General features: G+C 31.3%; 1 protein-coding gene across 1 annotated transcript in view; it reads left to right on the top strand.

Moving 5' to 3' along the window:
- Positions 1 to 20,000, top strand: part of tank (TRAF family member-associated NFKB activator) — a 45,392-nt gene that overhangs the window by 7,228 nt on the left and 18,164 nt on the right. The window contains exons 4-5 of the mRNA XM_056464945.1: positions 6,744 to 6,850; positions 17,800 to 17,867. Coding sequence (XP_056320920.1) covers positions 6,744 to 6,850; positions 17,800 to 17,867 — 175 coding nt within the window. The remainder of the gene's footprint in view (positions 1 to 6,743; positions 6,851 to 17,799; positions 17,868 to 20,000) is intronic.

Genomic DNA, 20,000 nt, shown 5'->3' with positions numbered 1-20,000 from the left:
ATTAGTAGTATGCAATGCTAAGAGATCAATATTGGCAACTTTAAATGTGTTTTTATTTTCTTTTTAATGTATATTACTAATCAAAAATTAAGTTTTGATATGTTTATGGTAGGAACCTTCTTCATAGAACATGATATTTACTATATTTACGATAAATAATTTTGACTCAATGCACGTTTGGCTATATTGCCACAAATTTACGCATGCAATTTAAGACATATGTGCATATGCATCTTTAAGATTAAATAATACAATATAAAAACTAACCATGCATCAGTGTGGAAATGTGTTTTCTCTTCATATGTGACCCAAATGTGTCTTGTTTCCAGTCATAAAGGACACTTTTAGGAAATTGAGATTTAGATATCATATGAACGCTGGATAAAAAAGCTTTCATTGTTGTATGGTTTGATTTAAATGCAATTTTGTAAATATTTAGTTTAAGTTAGTAGTAGTATGCATTGTTAACAAATAGCTTTTGACAACTTTAAAGGTGATTTTATTTTCTTTGAAAGGCAAATAATATGCTAAGCTTTCCATTGCTCTATGGTTTGTTAAAAAGACAACATGTGGCTGGGATGCAACTATATGATGGCTCAAAAAAATCTAAATATTATTTATAAGCTATTAGTATATGCATTGATATGGACAACTTTAAAGATGATTTTTATTTAATTAGTAATGCATTTCACTAATAAAAAACTAAGCATTGATATATTTACAAAATTACTTCATAGAACATGATCTTTCCTTAATATTTCAATCATTTTTGGTGTAAAAATATATAATTTTTACTCTACAGTGTAATTTTGCCTATTGCCACAAATATACCCGTACAATTTTTGTATACCAGGGTTGCATGTGGATCTTCAAGACTAACCATGCATCAGGTTGGTAATGTGTTTTCTCTCATATGTGACCCATATGTGTCACGTTTCAAGTCATAAAGGTCACTTTTAGGAAATTGAGATTCATGCATCAAATAAAAGATGAAATAGTAAGAATTCCAGTGCTGTATGGTTTGTTAATTTAAATATTGAGAAAGTTGCGATTAAATTAAATTATTAGTAGTATGCAATGATAAGAAATGAATATTGACACCTTTAAAGGTGATTTTACTTTATTTGTAATGCATAAAATCCATTGCTGTATGGTTTGTTAATAGGGCAGCATGTTGCTGAGATGTAACTGTTTGATGGTTCATAAAAATCTAATTATTATTTATTACTTTTAATATTATTTATATTAGTATTGTTTATAAATTATAAGTAGTATGCATTGCTACTTTTGACAACTTTAAAGGTGATTTCATTTTCTTTGTAATTCATATTACTAATCACAAAGTTTTGATAAACTTATGGTAGGAAGTTTACTAAATGTATTCATGGAACATCTTTAATATTGCAATGTTTATTTTAGCAATAAAAATATATAATGTTTAATCTACAATATATTTTTGGCTCTTGCCACGTGTGTGTATATATATATATATATATATATATATATATATATATATATATATATATATATATATATATATATATATATATATATATATATATATACATATATATAAATATATATAAATATATATAAATATATATAATGGTAAGAGGTGTCCTCAACCGTCAGATGTCACTTCACAGCAAAAGGCGCTAATCCCGTCACATCTGTGTTTTTGAGGCTGTTTGGTCACTTCATTGGTTTTATTTTGATCGGATATAAATCCGATCGCTCAAATCACTTCAGAAGGTGGTCTGGGATGCTTTCCTGATGAAACTGGACTGGTCTAATATTTTTTTAAGACAAAATTAATATAAATAAAATAAATTGTGTCCTGGAGAAAATCTAACCTGCGCCTGTTAGAGAAACACCTGTAGGTGCGCTTTTACAGCCAAACACACGTAATGTGTGCAAAACTTTAGGCTAATATGAAGAATTTTGTCTTAATTCATCATCATTTTTTCTTTTATTTGTTAAAGTATTTGTTGCATTTTATTAGTTTTTTCTTTCACTTAATTGATTTTATTTTTATTACACTGAAATAAGTTAAAATGTTCAATCAATATCGAATGACAACATTACAGATGTGCAACATGCGCCTGTAGTTCCTTTGTTAATCATTCAAATGGACAAATTCTGACTGGAAGTTGAATGTGCTGGCCAGTTTGTTATTAGCCTAATAAATGACAATAGGCTACATTATTATTATTATTATTATATTTTTTCTAATGATATATGATGTAATCAATTTGTATTTTAGTTGATTTTTACAAAATATTTATTTAGTGTAAATCAAACATCAAAAAGTGCGGTTATGACGACCACCCGACAAGCTAATCCAGCTAAAAATAGTGATTAAAATGCCACTAAATGGAGTATTTAAACCTCATAATTGAACAGAAAAAAAGGCGAATAACTGCAAAAAAGTCTACTTTTTGAGAAAAAAGAGCCACCCCTTTCACCAGGCTGGCTAAGGGTCCTGTAATAGTAGTAGTAGTAGTAAAACTTTATTGTCCTTGACAGGAAATTTGTTATAGGCATCGCCATATTGCTGCAGACATTCACTTAAAACAAGCAATAAAAACAATACAGAATACAACAGTTACAAAATTTCTAATGCTAATTAAGATAGACTCTTATTAAATAAACCCACTGATACAGGTACAAAGGATTTCTTATAACGGTTTAACCTACACTTTGGGACTCGATATCTTCTACCAGAGGGAAGCAGTTCGTAATGAGGAAACAAAAAATGAGTTGGATCGTTTACAATCCTTTCCACCTGATTGAGGACACAATTGTCATATAAAACTCGAGCAATAAAATATTCATCGTGCCCAACGATTTTCCATGCTGTCTTTAAGAGATGCATCAATTTAGATTTACACTGAACAGATAGGTTGCCAAACCACACTGTGATACCATATCTAACAATGCTTTCAAGAACTGCTTTATAAAGCAACATCATGAGTTTCTTGTTAACTCCAAAAAGATGCAACCTCCGCAAAAAAATACAATCTCTGGTGTAAACGAGAACAAACCCACTCAATGTGTGTTTTCCATGTGAAAGAACTGTCGATGTAAATGCCCAAGTACTTATAGGTTTCTGACTGAATAATAGGATGGTCATGTACAACCACTTGACGATGGTCACCTATACATTTTGGGTCAAATATCATCTCTTCTGTTTTCTTAGTATTTATTTTTAGCTTATTTCTATCACACCACTCAACGAACTGACTAATTTCTTACTGATAGATAACACCAATATCATCATTCTCATAAAGTAAACTTAGTATGGCTGTATCATCGGAATATTTAAAAATAAAATTCTGTGAATGCTTACTTGAACATTCATTTGTAAAAAGTGTAAAAAGAATAGGTGAACTGACACAGAACAGAATAGAACAGCATGTGGCTGAAATACAACAGTTTAATGCTTCCAAAAATCTAAATATTGAGAAATTTGCATTTAAATAAAGTTATTAAATGAATATTGACAACTTTATAGGCATTTTTCTTTCTTTGTAAAGCATATTACTAATCAGAAATTAAGTTTTGATATTTATGTTTGGATATTTACTAACTTTCTTAATGGAACATGATCTTTACTTAATATTGTAATGATGTTTGGCATAAAAATATATATAATTTTTATTCATGTAATCTATTTTTGTCTATTTCCACACATAAAATCTCACAAGGAAATGTTTTGACATCTGATTTATGTTTTGTTAGTGTCTAATTCATTCAAATTCATAGAAGTTCAGTTGTTGATAATGCCAACCACCGAGGACTTTGAGGACAACAAATACACTTAATACACAAATACACTTCAATAAACTTGTACACATAGATAGACATAACATATATGCTATAAAATTGCAGGTTAAGGATGTCTGTATTTGATAACTTATATGGGATTGTAACTTTAACGTAACTTCATTGCAATGCAATAATGTGCACCTTTTGTAAATCTGCCTTAAAACAACAATTATTGTAAAAAGCGCTATACAAATAAAACTTGAATTGAATTGAATTTAAAAATGTACAATTTTAAAAAGGACCCCTAAAAGCCACCCCTAAACTCAACCATCATTAGGGGATGAGCGAATCATATTAAAATATACAAATGAGATCATACAAATAAGCCACTAAATCAAAAAGTTATGAATTGGCATGAGATAGCAGTGAATTTACCTGTGCAATTTAGAACTTGTTTTGTAGTCCAGGGTCGCTCATGCATCTTCAAGCCTAAATAATACAATATAAAAACTCACCATTCCCATCAGGTTGGGGATGTGTTTTTTATTCCTATGCATCTTCAAGACTACTGTAAATAATGCAGTATAAAAATGAGCTATGGATGGGAAAAGGAATTTCTATATGCATTTTCAAGACTGTATATACTAGACCTGTCACAATAATCAATATATGGACTTATCGCACAACACATGGACATGACCTCAATCATTTTTGGTGATGCAATATATGTCACCCATTCAAATAACCAATTCTAGCAACATTTGAACTGATTGGGCAACATCTCTATCTCTATTGGAGGTGTCAGTATGGTTAAAAACACTGTAGTATTTACTATACATTACTATAGTATATTCTCTTGTGGGTGTCTGACAATTTTACCTGGCTCTTTTTTGTTAACATTTATCATTATTTATTTGTTTAGGATATGCGTTTTCACATTCTGACTCCAATTAATAATTATTAAAGTGACTATAATTAAATGAAACATTCTTAATAATGAAATGTGTTCATTGTAATATCATTGTGATGATATTATACTGTCACTCTGGTATTAGATAATGAGTTGAATGGTCTTAAAATGACACTAATATCATTTATTGCAATATATTTTGGTGCAATATATCGTACAACACAAATTAATTTCTTGACAGGCCTACACCATTAAAACTAGTCATGCATTAAGATCGAAATGTTCAATGTTAATTCAAAATGAAATGTAAATCAACTTGGAAACACGGCTATGAGAATGCATCAGTTAGTTATTATGATTATTTCCACATTTTAACAGTCGTGAAGTGGGAATATGGGAAGTGTGTGATTTTCGGACTTCTTCAAAACGTGCCAGCCTTTGTTTAGATCCTCTGCACGTATCCTCGGTCAGCTTCATGAGGTGCCATTTTAGCACTTGTCATGTTAGACTATTTATTTTTGTCTACAAAACCAGTTTCAAGCTGAAGCCTTTGGATTAAAACGTTTAAATGTAAATTTGAGTGTCTAAATATTTGATTCAAAGTATACACAAAAAAGTATAAGAAACACAAATGCAAGTAAATTTGAAACTGAAAGATTTATACATGTTTATTAAGTTTTGAATATGAATATATTATTATATATGAATATATTATATATGAATATGAATCATGAATAGCACTGTCGCCTCACAGCAAGAAGGTCACTGGTTCGAGTCCCAGCTGGGTGAGCTGGCGTTTCCGTGTGGAGTTTGCATGTTCTCCGGTTTCTCCCACAGTCCAAAGACATGCACTATAGGTGAATTCGATAAACTAAATTAGCTGTAGTGTATGTGTGTGAATGAGTGTGTATGGATGTTTCTTAGTACTGGGTTGTGGATGGAAGGGCATTCGCTGTGTAAAGCATCCTGGATAAGTTGGCGGGTCATTCTGCTGTGGTGACCCCTGATGAATAAATGGACTAAGCTGAAGGAAAATGAATGAATGAATGGGGGTTAAATATGACGAGGGTTTTCAAGAATCAAAGCAATGGAAGTATTATACTTTACGGGTTATAAGGTTTCCTGTTTGTTATTTTTTCTGTGGAAAAACGTCAATGACTTCCATGATTTATTTATTTATTTGGCCGTGATTCACACACTGCATCTATTAAAATAGTTTTCAATGTAACAACTTCATAAAGCAAAACAATAGTCATTATTTTTTTCATAACAAAAGTCATTTAGCGACCCCATTTAAAAAAAAAAATGATTTAAATACTAATATGATTTAAAATATCTTAACCTAGCCACTATCTTTAAAACCACTGTATTTTTATGCATTTGTCAGCAAAAATAATTAACAAAATTGTAATATTTAGTACAATCACTTATTAGTTTTGTATATTTTAATATGTAAAAGTGAAATAAATATGCTGGTTCAATATATGTTATGCTGAATGTCACTCTTGTTTTGACTCTTGTTTTGATTTGATTCACACTAAAGTTTTCATAAACAATAAAGTAGACTTTTTTTGCTTGCCTTTAATGTGCTTTCTATCTACATAACATCATTTTATCTCAATGCACACACTAAAAGACAGCATCTTTGACCCAAATAAGCATTTCCTTTGTCACACTCTTTATGGAGCAGCGCAATTTGGTTGTGCATTGCATGTAAATTCCAAAATAAAATACAATCACTGTAACTAATGTCATTTATATACTCACAAATTGCCTGTGAGACTGTAAATGCACTCAAACAAGCTGCTTTATGCCTATAGAAACATATGAGTTCTTAAAAAATAGTAGCATTACTATAAGCTAATGTGTCACACTTTTATGCACATTTTAGATCATTACTCTAGATCATATGTTAAATGTACAGCATGACAGAATGTGTTATTTTAGCATGTAAACTACACAGGTGTTAAACACAATCTCATGCATACTTTGATTTGATGACTGTTTTTGTTGATGAGTTTGATTGCGATAACATAGCTGTGCTTTTTTATTTTTTGTTATTCAGGGGAGGTCTGTGAGCCTGCATACAGAAAACAGGAAGCAGAAACCTTGTCACCCAGCGATCATCACTCTGAAAACCCGTCCACTTCCCACAGGACTAACCATTTCCTGGTGGGTGTTTTTTTTTTCTTCTTCTCTTAATGTCCACATACAGTAAAGGCCAACGTTTGACTTTAGAGTTTTTGCATTTCCCTTTCAGCTGACTTGCAACACTTTATCCGAGCACAATAATGTTTATTTACTTTTAATGCGTTAAAATTATTATGATTTTTATTTTCTTTGTAATGCATATTTTAAATATTAATAATATTTTTAAATTAGATTTTGATATATTTATGGTAGGTGTTACAACCTCTTTGATGTTAGTCTAGGGTAAAAGTAATAACATTTAAACGGTGTGGTACTTTCACAAGTGATGGGTTCAAGCAACAAGACAAACAACAAACTGCCAACAAAAGTGATTTAATATACAAAGAAAGTGAAACCAGAATGCCCAAATATATTTACAAAAATAAGAAATATTTACAATAATAAAGTAGCAAATGAAACAAAGTATCAAACAAAATTAAGTCAACTCCAAGCGGCAACCTCCCGCTCTCCCTCGGGAAGCCAATACGGAAGTAACTGAAACTGCAATTCATCAAAATTCCGCTAGTCCTGGCTCCATAATAGAGCAAGTTGCAATTGAGCCCACTGTTAAAATGGCCAACTTTACACCAGAAAAAAAGGTGTTTACAGCCTGGTACAAAGAATTATTTTGGTTCATATAGCTATTATTACCCTCCATGACAACTGTGAGGGGGGTGAATTTTTTTATAACTCATCCATTTCCTTTATTTTAGGTTATATTAAGTTTGCATAATTAAGGGTGTGGCCACTTGAGTGACAGCTAGGTCTCGCTGGTCGCCGTCACTTCACCTCAGCTGAATCCGGCAGATTAGCCACTGATCTCGGCATATTCATCGTATTTTTGTTTTGTTTTTTGTGGCTTTACACAGTCAGCTGCCTTTTGGACTTATTTCTTACAATTATCAGATGATATGGGATGCTGTGTGCACTTAATTGTGCTCACAAACCATTCATGTGGCCTCGTTTCCCATGTGAGTAAAGTTATATACTTATATACCATCTCTATAAATGTATTTGTTTTATTTAAGATCATTTATCATTTATATTTTTCTTTAGACCTGTAATGTACTCCAGACTCTGACAAATTGATTAGCTGTAGGCTCTAGAACAGTCATCTGAAGCGTTGTCATACAGTGTTATGCTGGATTTTATCAATAGTCTTGCATTTTCTAACACAGACTATAATTGAAGTGTTTGGAAGTGATTCGCATTTTCCTCCTGTAGAAAAACGTCATAAGAACAATGTTTAGTGGATCACTGTATTACTACAGTGTTTTTAAAAGTCTAAACACTTTATTGATGTAGTGTACAGCCAAGCACATGTGGTCAGAACACAAACGAGTCGCAGGTAATAAAGTATCAAACGTTTCTCCCAAAGTAAAGTCTGTCTGCCAGGTCTAAGCAAAGTGCCAGCAGGCGTCTGTAGCTCCGCCCACTCTCCGCCTCTTTGCCCTTGTTTGGTATCCCGCCGTGGGTGCGATGACGCACGAACAAAATGGCGACGGTTGGCCGCGCCTACTTGTAGCTTCTTTTGCAGTGTTCAGAAACCTATGGGTGACGTCACGGATGCTACGTCCATATATTTTACAGTCTATGGTCAACTCAAGAGTAAGGGGACGCTAGTGAAGCCAAAATCAAAGAAATAAATATAACAAAACAATTCTAACTCATAAACAAACCCCTTACCTACCTAGAATCATGAAAAGAAAAAGAAAAGAAAAATCTTAAGCGCCAAGCGCCATAAACGTACCTATACTAAACTAAGAATACAAAAATATAAATACACAAATGGCGTTCACTTCTTACCTGGTGTTTTAAACAATGGATTGACTACGTGTTTGCAGAATGGAAGTCGTACGACATCTTCCTATCCGCCTTACTCTGAGGACAAAGTCAACTCTTAATGAAAACTCTTGATTTTTGCCAGGTAACAAACAAACAAATGAAATAAAGATGTACAAAAAATCACAAAGTAGTTCAAAAATGGGCAGAAATAATAATAAATAATTTTATCCAAACGAAAGTTAAGCAAAAACAACGAATAACAAAATCATGTCGGCAAAACACACAAAAAAACAGGATCAAAAGAAAAGCGCTCTCCCATCCGCTCTCCCTGGCGTCCTTTTATGTCATCGCGCCACGTCACCCAATGATGAGTGACGGGTCTCCCAACCAAAGGCGGAGGCGGACCTAAAGGATATGACGGGCAGAGAGGGAGAGAGAGAGAGAGAGATAGAGAGAGAGAGAACAGGAGGCAAAAAAAAAACTAACAATATACAGCAACCGTAACAGTAGGAAGTTTACAAAATTTTCTTTAGCTATTATATTTTTAGCAAATATATTCATGCAATTTAAGACTAACTATAAAATTATAAACCTAACCATGCATCAGGTTGGAAATGTGTTTTCTGTTCATACGTGACCCATATGTGTCACATCACCAGTCATAAACTTTTAGGTTTACTTTTAGGAAATTGAGATTTCTACAAATGAAAGCTGAAGAAAAATAAGATTTCCAGTGCTGTATGGTTTGTTAATAGCACAAAACACATATTTGATGGTTTAAAAACTATTATAGTTTTAATATGTTTATTATATTAATGTTTATTATATTTGTTATTGTTTAATATGTTTAAAAACTATTGCTCAATACAAATATTGAGAATATTGCTTTAATTTAAGATATTATTAGTATGCATTAATAAGAAATGGATATTGACAACTTTAAAGATGATTTTATTTTCTTAATGCATATTACTAATCAAAAATTATGTTTTGATATATTTATTAGAGGAACCGTACTAAATTTTGTCATGAAACATGATCTTTACTAAATATTGCAATCATTTTAGGCATAAAAATATATATAATTTTGACTCTACAATGTACTTTTGGCTATTGCCACAATATATCCATGCAATTTAAGACTGGTTTGTTGTCCAGGGTCACATGTGCATCTTAAAAACGAAATAATACAATATAAAAACTAACCATGCATCAGGTTGGAAATTTGTTTTCTCTTCATATATGACCCGTTTCCAGTCATGAAGGTCACTTTTAGGAAATTATTAGTTATACATCATCTGAAAGCTGAATAAATAAGCTTTGCATTGCTGTTTGATTCATTAGGACACCTTGTGGCTGAAATACAAGTTTAATGGTTCAAAAAAATCTAAATATTAAGAAAAATACATTTAAATTAGGTTATTAGTAGTATGCAATGCTAAGAAATGAATACTGACAACTTTATTTTCTTTGTAATGCATATTACTGATCAGAAATTAGGTTGTGATATATTTATGGTAGGAAATTTACAAAATTTTGTCATGGAACATGATCTTTACTTAATATTGCAATCGTTTCTGGCATAAAACTATATAATCTTGACTCTACATTGTATTTTTGGCTATTGGCACAAATATACCCATACAATTTAAGACTGAATAATACAATATAAAAACTAGCCATTCATCAGTTTTGAATAGGGTTTTCTCTTCAAATGTGACCCATTTCCAGTCATAAAGGTCACTTTTAGGAAATTAAGATATATACATCATCTGAAAGCTGAAAAAATAAGCTTTCCTTTGCTGTTTGATTTGTTAATAAAACACCATGTGGCTGAAGTGCAACTGTTTAATGCTTCAAAAAATCTACATTTAAAAATATTGCATTTAAGTTAAGTTATTAGTAGTATGCAATGCTAAGAAATGAATATATTTATGGTAGGAAATTTACTAAATTTCTTCAAGGAACATGATCTTTACACAATATTGTAATGATTTATTGACATAACAACATATCATTTTGACTCTACAATGTACTTTTGGCTATTGCCACTAATAAAGCCATGCATTTTAAGACTGGTTTGTTGTCCAGGGTCACATGTGCATCTTCAAGACTAAATAATACAATATAAAAACTAACCATGCATCTGGTTGTAAATGTGTTTTCTCTTCATATATGACCCGTTTCCAGTCATGAAGGTCACTTATAGGAAATTATTATTTATACGTCATCTGAAAGCTGAATAAATAAGCTTTGCATTTCTGTTTGATTCATTAGGACACCTTGTGGCTGAAATACAAGTTTAATGGTTCAAAAAAATCTAAATATTAGGTTATTAGTAGTATGCAATGCTAAGAAATGAATACTGACGACTTTATTTTCTTTGTAATGCATATTACTGATCAGAAATTAGGTTGTGATATATTTACGGTAGGAAATTGTCATGGAACATGATCTTTACGCAATATTGCAATCGTTTTTGGCACAAAACTATATAATCTTGACTATACACTGTATTTTTGGCTATTGGCACAAATATACCCATACAACTTAGTCCAGGGTCACATATGCATCTCCTAGACTGAATAATACAATATAAAAACTAGCCATTCATCAGTTTTGAATAGGGTTTTCTCTTCAAATGTGACCCATTTCCAGTCATAAAGGTCACTTTTAGGAAATTAAGATATATACATCATCTGAAAGCTGAATAAATAAGCTTTCCTTTGCTGTTTGATTCATTAATAGAACACCATGTGGCTGCAGTGCAACTGTTTAATGCTTAAAAAAAATCTAAATGAAAAATATCGCATTTAAATTATGTTATTAGTAGTATGCAATGCTAAGAAATGAATATATTTTTGGTAGGAAATTTACTAAATTTCTTCAAGGAACATGATCTTTACACAATATTGTAATGATTTATTGACATAACAATATATCATTTTGACTCTACAATGTACTTTTGGCTATTGCCACTAATAAAGCCATGCATTTTAAGACGGTTTTGTTGTCCAGGGTCACTTGTGCATCTTCAAGACTAAATAATACAATATAAAAACTAACCATGCATCAGGTTGGAAATGTGTTTTCTCTTCATATATGACCCATTTCCAGTCATGAAGGTCACTTTTAGGAAATTATTATTTATACATCATCTGAAAGCTGAATAAATAAGCTTTGCATTGCTGTTTGATTCATTAGGACACCTTGTGGCTGAAATACAAGTTTAATGGTTCAAAAAAATCTAAATATTAGGTTATTAGTAGTATGCAATGCTAAGAAATGAATACTGACGACTTTATTTTCTTTGTAATGCATATTACTGATCAGAAATTAGGTTGTGATATATTTACGGTAGGAAATTTACAAAATTTTGTCATGGAACATGATCTTTACTTAATATTGCAATCGTTTTTGGCATAAAACTATATAATCTTGACTCTACATTGTATTTTTGGCTATTGGCACAAATATACCCATACAACTTAGTCCAGGGTCACATATGCATCTCCTAGACTGAATAATACAATATAAAAACTAACCATTCATCAGTTTTGAATAGGGTTTTCTCTTCATATGTGACCCATTTCCAGTCATAAAGGTCACTTTTAGGAAATGAAGATATATACATCATCTGAAAGCTGAATAAATAAGCTTTCCTTTGCTGTTTGATTCGTTAATAGAACACCATGTGGCTGAAGTGCAACTGTTCAATGCTTAAAAAAAATCTAAATGAAAAATATTGCATTTAAGTTATGTTATTAGTAGTATGCAATGCTAAGAAATGAATATATTTATGGTAGGAAATTTACTAAATTTCTTCAAGGAACATGATCTTTACACAATGTTGTAATGATTTATTGGCATAACAACATATAATTTTGACTCTACAATGTACTTTTGGCTATTGCCACTAATAAAGCCATGCATTTTAAGACGGTTGTGTTGTCCAGGGTCACATATGCATCTTCGAGACTAAATAATACAATATAAAAACTAACCATGCATCAGGTTGGAAATGTGTTTTCTCTTCATATGTGACCTGTTTCCAGTCATAAAGGTCACTTTTAGGAAATTGAGATTTATGCATCAAATGAAAGCTGAATAAATAAGCCTTCCTTTGCTGTTTGATTCATTAATTGGACAACATCTGGCTGAGATACAACTGTTTAATGGTTCTAAAAATATAAATAAAGAGAAAATAGCATTTTAATGAAGTTATTAGTAGTTTGCAATTCTGAGAAAATTAATTTTGACAACTTCAAAAGTGATTTTATCTTTATAATACTAATAAAAAAATTAAGTTTTGATAAATTTGCGGTAGGAAATCTACTAAATTTCTTCAGGGAACATGATCTTTACTCAATATTGCAATCATTTTTGGCATAAAAATACTCTACAATGTATTTTTAGCCTATTGCCACAAATATACCTGTGCAATTTAATAATATGAGATTTATAAATTGAGATTTAAACATCAAATAAAAGCTGAATAAACAAGCTTTCCTTTGCTGTTTGATTCGTTAATAGGATGGGAGACCACGTGGTTGAGATATAATTGTTTAATGGTTAAAAAAATTCTAACAATTGAGAAAATTGCATTTAAATTAAATTATTAGTAGTATACATTGCTAACAAACTAATTTTTATAGTTTATTTTAGCTTTTTTTTTTAACTGGGCAATGCACATTAATAAACAATACTGTAAAATGTGCCAGAATTAGCCAAGATTGGCTATTTTCCATCTGTAGACCCTTGACAGAATGTTAAAAAGTCACACCTGAAAATAGAAACAAAGCACAAAATACACTATCGTATGTATAAACACAAGTAAAAAAACAAGGACACGAAGCATAAGGGAAAAATAAATAGGTGGCAGTAAGAGAGGACAACTTTAAAGGTGATTTTATACTAACCATTTCCTGATGGGTGTTTTTTTCTCTCTCTCTTAATGTCAGTAAAGGCCAAAGTTTGACTTCAGAGTTTTTGCATTTCCCTTTCGGCTGACTTGCAACACTTTGTCCAAGCACAATAATGTTTATTTTTTCCTCCCATTTATTGTGCAAATGCACATGGTGGTTGTGATGTAATTGTTCTGAAAGGGTTTTTCTGAACGTGACCCCCAGCCTTTATATTGTGTTATCATCGTTAACCGCCTGTAAGCACAGACAAACCTTAATAGCTGAGTTTGCAGTGCCTTTGCTAGTTATCCACAGTTCACTCGAGGGTTAAGTTGTGAGAAACGTGTGAAAAAGATGTAGTTCTCTCTCTTCACAGTTTGATATCATTTTTCATCGCTATCTGTCCATAGTGAGAATGTTTCTCTAATTGAATCCAGTGTGATAATTCTGCTCAATTGTTTTAATCGTGTGCACATTTTACACCCATAGGGGGCACTAGAGCATAACGCTTTTTGTGAGCCCCGCCAGTGTATTACCTGTTCTGAGAATTGAGTTCTCTCTTATGAAAGCAGGTGTCACTTTTTTTTTTTAGATGACTGTTACTGGAAGGTATAGACATAACAGTTTGAAATGGCTACTTTCTCCTTTTCTTGAACTTAATCTCGGGTGGATAATGGCCTCCATTCAAAATCGGAGCCTGCAAATGTGGCAAAGTATGTTATTTCATAGCAAATGCACTCAAAGGGGAGTAATTAGGGGAGTATGGATTCATTCTCCTTCTTCCATGTGTGAAATTGTACAGACTTTGGAGTTTATTAATGGAGTTTTTTAAGTGTTTTGTGCTGAAATGAATCATACGAGGGCCTATAGTTTTTACAATTGCGTATATACACCCTGGTTTTCATGACTAATGCAGAAAAACTAAGAAATAAAGAAATTAAGTCATTAATTTTGCATTAAAAATAAATATATAAATTATAAAATATTTTCAAATCATAATTGATTCATATCTGCTTTCTAAATCGATGCTGATTTAGATAAAAAAACGCATAAAAATCTTTTTACTGCCATATTGATGTGCATTACACCCATTTTCATGACTTCAATGCAAAAAGTCATTAATATTGCATAAATTTTTTTTAAATATTTTCAAATCATAATAGAATTATTTCTGCTTTTTAAATGTATGCAAATTTATATTAACAAATGCACAAAATGTTTTACTGCATTAAAGAAGTGCGTATATACCTTAGGTGTCATGAATGTAATGCAAAAAGCAAGAAAAAAGTCATTAATATTGCATTAAAAAAATGCATTAATTGCAAAATATTTTCAAATCATAATTGAATTATTTCCGCTTTTTAAATGTATGCAGATTTATATTAACAAATGCACAAAATTTTTTACTGCATTAAAGAAGTGCAAATATACCTTAGTTGTAATGAATGTAACGCAAAAACCAAGAAAAAAGTCATTAATATTGCATAAAAATAAATGTATTACTTGCAAAATATTTTCAAATCATAATTGAATTATTTCCGCTTTTTGAATTGATGCTGATTTATATTAACAAATGCACAAAATGTTTTACTGCATTAAAGAAGTGCATATATAGTTGTCATGAATGTAATGCAAAAAGCAAGAAAAAAGTCATTAATATTGCATAAAAATAAATGTATAAATTGCAAAATATTTTCAAATCATAATTGAATTATTTTTGCCTTTTCAATTGATGCTGATTAATATTATCAAATGCATAAAAATGTTTTTGCTGCAATATAGAAGTGCATATATACCCCAGTTTTCATGACATTAATAATAAAAAAAAATTGTTGCATAAAAATAAATATAGAAATTGTAAAATATTTTCAAATAATAATATAATTATTTCAGCTTTTTAAATTGATGCTGATTTATATTAACAAATGCACAAAATGTTTGACTGCAATATAGAAGAACATATATACCCCAGTTGTCATGAATGTAATGCAAAAAGCAAGAAAAATGTCATTAATGTTGCATAAAAATACATTTATTAATTGCAAAAATATTTTAAAATCATGATTGAATTATTTCTGCTTTTTAAATTGATGCTATTTCATATTAACAAATGCATAATTTGTTACTGCAATATAGAAGTGTATATATAACCCAGTATTTATGACTGTAATACAAAAAAAGTCATTAATTTTGCATAAAATTAAATTGTATATAAATTGTAAAATATTTTCAAATCATAATTGCTTTTTAAATTGATGCTAATTTATATTTCCAAATGCAAAAAAATAATAATAAAAAAACAAGATAGTAATTGTTGCGTAAAAAATAAATATATAAATTATAAAATATTTTCAAGTCATAATTGCATGTATTCAGATTTTTTAATGTATGCTAATTTATATTAACAAATGCATAAAAATGTTTTTACTGCAATGTAGAAGTCCATATATACCACAATTTTCATGACTTTAATGCAAAACAATCATTAAAACATATATAAAATAATAAACAAGAAAAAAGTCATTAATGTTGCATAAAAATAAATATGTAAATTGTAAAATTTTTTTAACTCATAATTGCATGTGTTCTGCTTTTTAAATATATGCTAATTTATATTTCTAAATGCATTAAAGTATTTTACTTCAATATGGGAGTGCATATACACCCCAGTTTTCAAAAAAGTCATTAATGTTGCATAAAATAAATATATAAATTATAAAATATTTTCAAATCATAACTGAATTATTTCTGCTTTCTAAATGTATGCTTGATTGTATTAACAATTGCATAAATATACTATATTACTGCATATAAAAGTGCATATATATACCCCAGTTTTCATGACTTTAATGCAAAAAAGTCGTTAATGTTGCATAAAAAATAAATGTATAAACTGTAAAATATTTTCAAATCATGATTGAATTATTTCTAATTTTTAAACTGATGCTAATTTCCAAATGCATAAAAATATTTTAACTGCAATAAAGAAGTCCATATATACCCCACTTTTCATGACTTTAATGCAAAAAAAGAAGTTATTAATGTGGCATAAAAATAAATATATAAATTGTAAAATATTAAAACATAATCGCATGAGTTCTGTTTTTTAATTGATGCTGATTTATATTTCCAAGTGCATTAAGATGTTTTTACTGCAATATAGGAGTGCATATATATTCTAGTTCTCATTACTGTAATACGAAAAATAAGAAAAAGTCATTAATGTTGCATAAAACATAAATATATGAATTATAAAATATTTTCAAATTCTTGTTATGCAAATTTAAATATCCATCTATTTAAATGTATAAACAAATACTTAAATATTTTTTTACTGCAATATAGAAGTGCACATATACCCCAGTTTTTAATGACTGTAATACAAAAAAAAGTCATTAAGGTTGCATGAAATAAATATATAAACTGTAAATTTCAAATCGTAATTGCATGGGTTCTGCTTTTAAAATTTATACAAATTATTATTAACAAATGCATAAAAATGTTTTTACTTCAATATAGAAGTGCATATATATCCCAGTTTTCATGACTTTAATGCAAAAATATGTATAAAATAAAAAACAAGTTAAAAAAGTCATTAATTTTGCATAAAATTTAATTGTATATGAATTATAAAATATTTTCAAATCATAATTGCTTTTTTAATTGATGCTAATTTATGTTTCCAAACGCATGCAAGTGTTTTACTGCAGTATAGAAGTGCATTTATGCCCCAGTTTTATGACTTCGATGCAAAAAAAACTCATTAATGTTGCATAAAAATCAATAAATAAATTGTAAAATATTTTCAAATCCTCATTTAATTATTTTTACTTTTTAACTTTATGCTAATTTATATTTTTCAAATGCATTAAAATGTTTTTACTTCAATGTGGAAGTGTATACTGTATATACCCCAGTTTTCATTACTGTAATGCAAAATAATAAATAAATTAGAAAAAAGTCATTAATGTTGCGTGAAGAATAGTTATATAAATTGTAATCTATTTGCAAATCATGGTTGCATGGCTTCCACTCTTCAAATGGATGCTAATTCTTATTAACAAATGCATAAACATATTTTTACTTGTTAATAGCAATGAAAGCTGCAATGTATATCCCTCTGCGCTTTAAAGCTTTTCTCTTTGTAAAATATTTTTGTCCTGTCAAGGATGTTTCTGAATCTATGTGATGAAATGGTTTGGTTATATGTTTAATATTTGGAAATGTTTTGTTTTGCTGCAGAAACACGAACCCACGGAGTATCCTGGGATATTTCCCCATGCAGTATCTGCTGCCTGTGAAATGAAGAGGTACATGAATCATATCACTTCATAAATTCATTTTTAATGAAGGATTTTACACTTCGGTCTCTTGGGCAGCCAGACAAAAGGTTTAATCTTGAAGTAAAACAACTGATTAACAGCTCGGTTAGGTTTGTTTATCGGCATTAGCAGGTCAGTATTTTTCACGCAGAATATGTCTTATATAATATCCTAATAGCATCAAATAAAAAAGCGAAAATGATCCAGAGAAAAACTAAATCTGATGCTCATGAAATACTGATGACGTTCAGCTTATGTGTTACATGACTATACACTCACAGCCACTTTATTAGGTACACCTGTTCAACTGCTTATTAACGCAAATTTCTAATCAGCCAATCACATGGCAGCAACTCAATGCATTTAGGCATGTAGACATGGTCAAGACGATCTGCTGCAGTTCAAACTGACTATCAGAATGGGAAAGAAAGGGGATTTAAGTGACTTTGAACGTGGCATGGTTGTTGGTGCCTGACAGACTGGTCTGAGTATTTCAGAAACTGCTGATCTACTGGGATTTTCACGCACAACCATCTCTAGGGTTGATCAGAGAATGATCTGAAAAAGAGAAAATATCCAGTGAGCGGCAGTTCTGTGGGCGCAAATCACAGAAAAAATTCTGTGTGCAGAAAAGCATCTCCGAAAGCACAACAAGTCCAACCTCAAGGCAGATGGGCTACAGCAGCAGAAGACCACACCAGGTGCCACTCCAGTCAGCTCAAGAACAGGAAACTGAGGCTACAATTCACACAGGCTCACCAAAACTGGACAATAGAAGATTGGAGAAACATTGCCTAGTCTGATGAGTCTCCATTTCTGTTGCGACATTCGGATGGTAGGGTCAGAATTTGGCATCAACAACATGAAAGCATGGATCCATCCTGCCTTGTATCAACGGTTCAGGCTGGTGCTGGTGGTGTAATGGTGTGGGGGATATTTTTTGGCACACTTTGGGCCCATTAGTACCAACTGAGCATCGTGTCAATGCCACAGCCTACCTGAGTATTGTTGCTGTCCATGTCCATCTCTTTATGACCACAGTGTACTCATCTTCTGATGGCTACTTCCAGCAGGATAACGCACCATGTCACAAAGCGTGAATCATCTCAGACTGGTTTCTTGAACATGACAATGAGTTTACTGTACTCAAATGGCCTCCACAGTCACCAGTTCTCAATCCAATAGAGCACCTTTGGGATGTGGGGGAACGGGAGAGTCGCATCATGGATGTGCAGCTGACAAATCTGCAGCAACTGCATGATGCTATCATGTCAATATGGAGCAAAATCTCTGAGGAATATTTCCAGTACCTTGTTTAATCTATGCCATGAAGGATTAAGGCAGTTCTCAAGAAAAAAGGGGGTCAAATCCAGTACTAGTAATGTGTACCTAATAAAGTGGACGATGAGTGTAGATATAGAGAGAGTAAACTGAGAGAAACTGCTTGTTTTAAGGCATGTTATACAAGATTTATGCACTTCTTACTGTTACGACCTTCTTTTAAGTGTAGGGGTTTTGTTCGGAGGTGTAACAAAGAAGACTAAATTTGTTAATAAATAATACTGAATTATTCATTCATTCATTTTCTTTTCGAATTAGCCCCTTTATTAATCAGGGGTCGCCACAGCGGAATTAACCGCCAACATACCCAGCACATGTTTTATGCAGTGCATAACCTTCCAGCTGCAACCCATTACTGGGAAACATCCATACACTCTCAGTCACACACATGCACTAAGGGCAATTTAGCCTACCCAATTCACCTGTGCAGCATGTCTTTGAACCGGAGCACCCAGAGGAAACCCACGCCAACATAGTGAGAACATGCAAACTCCACACAGAAATGCCAACTGATCCAGCCGAGGCTTGAACCAGCGACCTTCTTGCTCTACTTGCTCAACCCACTCTGCCACCATGCCACCCTATGATTGAATTAGAGCTAAATAAAAAGATAAACGTGCAGAACACTTCAATCCTCAGCCCCAGAGTGAAGAGTCAGAGCAATGTTTAGAAAAAATAAACAGCAGAGTTTTTTTAATAGAAATATAGAAACTTTCACACAATCGCCTCACAGCAAGAAGGTCGCTGGTTCGAGCCTCGGCTGAGTCATTTGTCATTTCT

Source organism: Danio aesculapii, chromosome 9 (genome assembly GCF_903798145.1).
Source record: "Danio aesculapii chromosome 9, fDanAes4.1, whole genome shotgun sequence".
NCBI lineage: Eukaryota > Metazoa > Chordata > Actinopteri > Cypriniformes > Danionidae > Danio > Danio aesculapii.
Note: the sequence above shows the minus strand (reverse complement) of the source record. Positions and strands in the feature narration are given on the sequence as shown.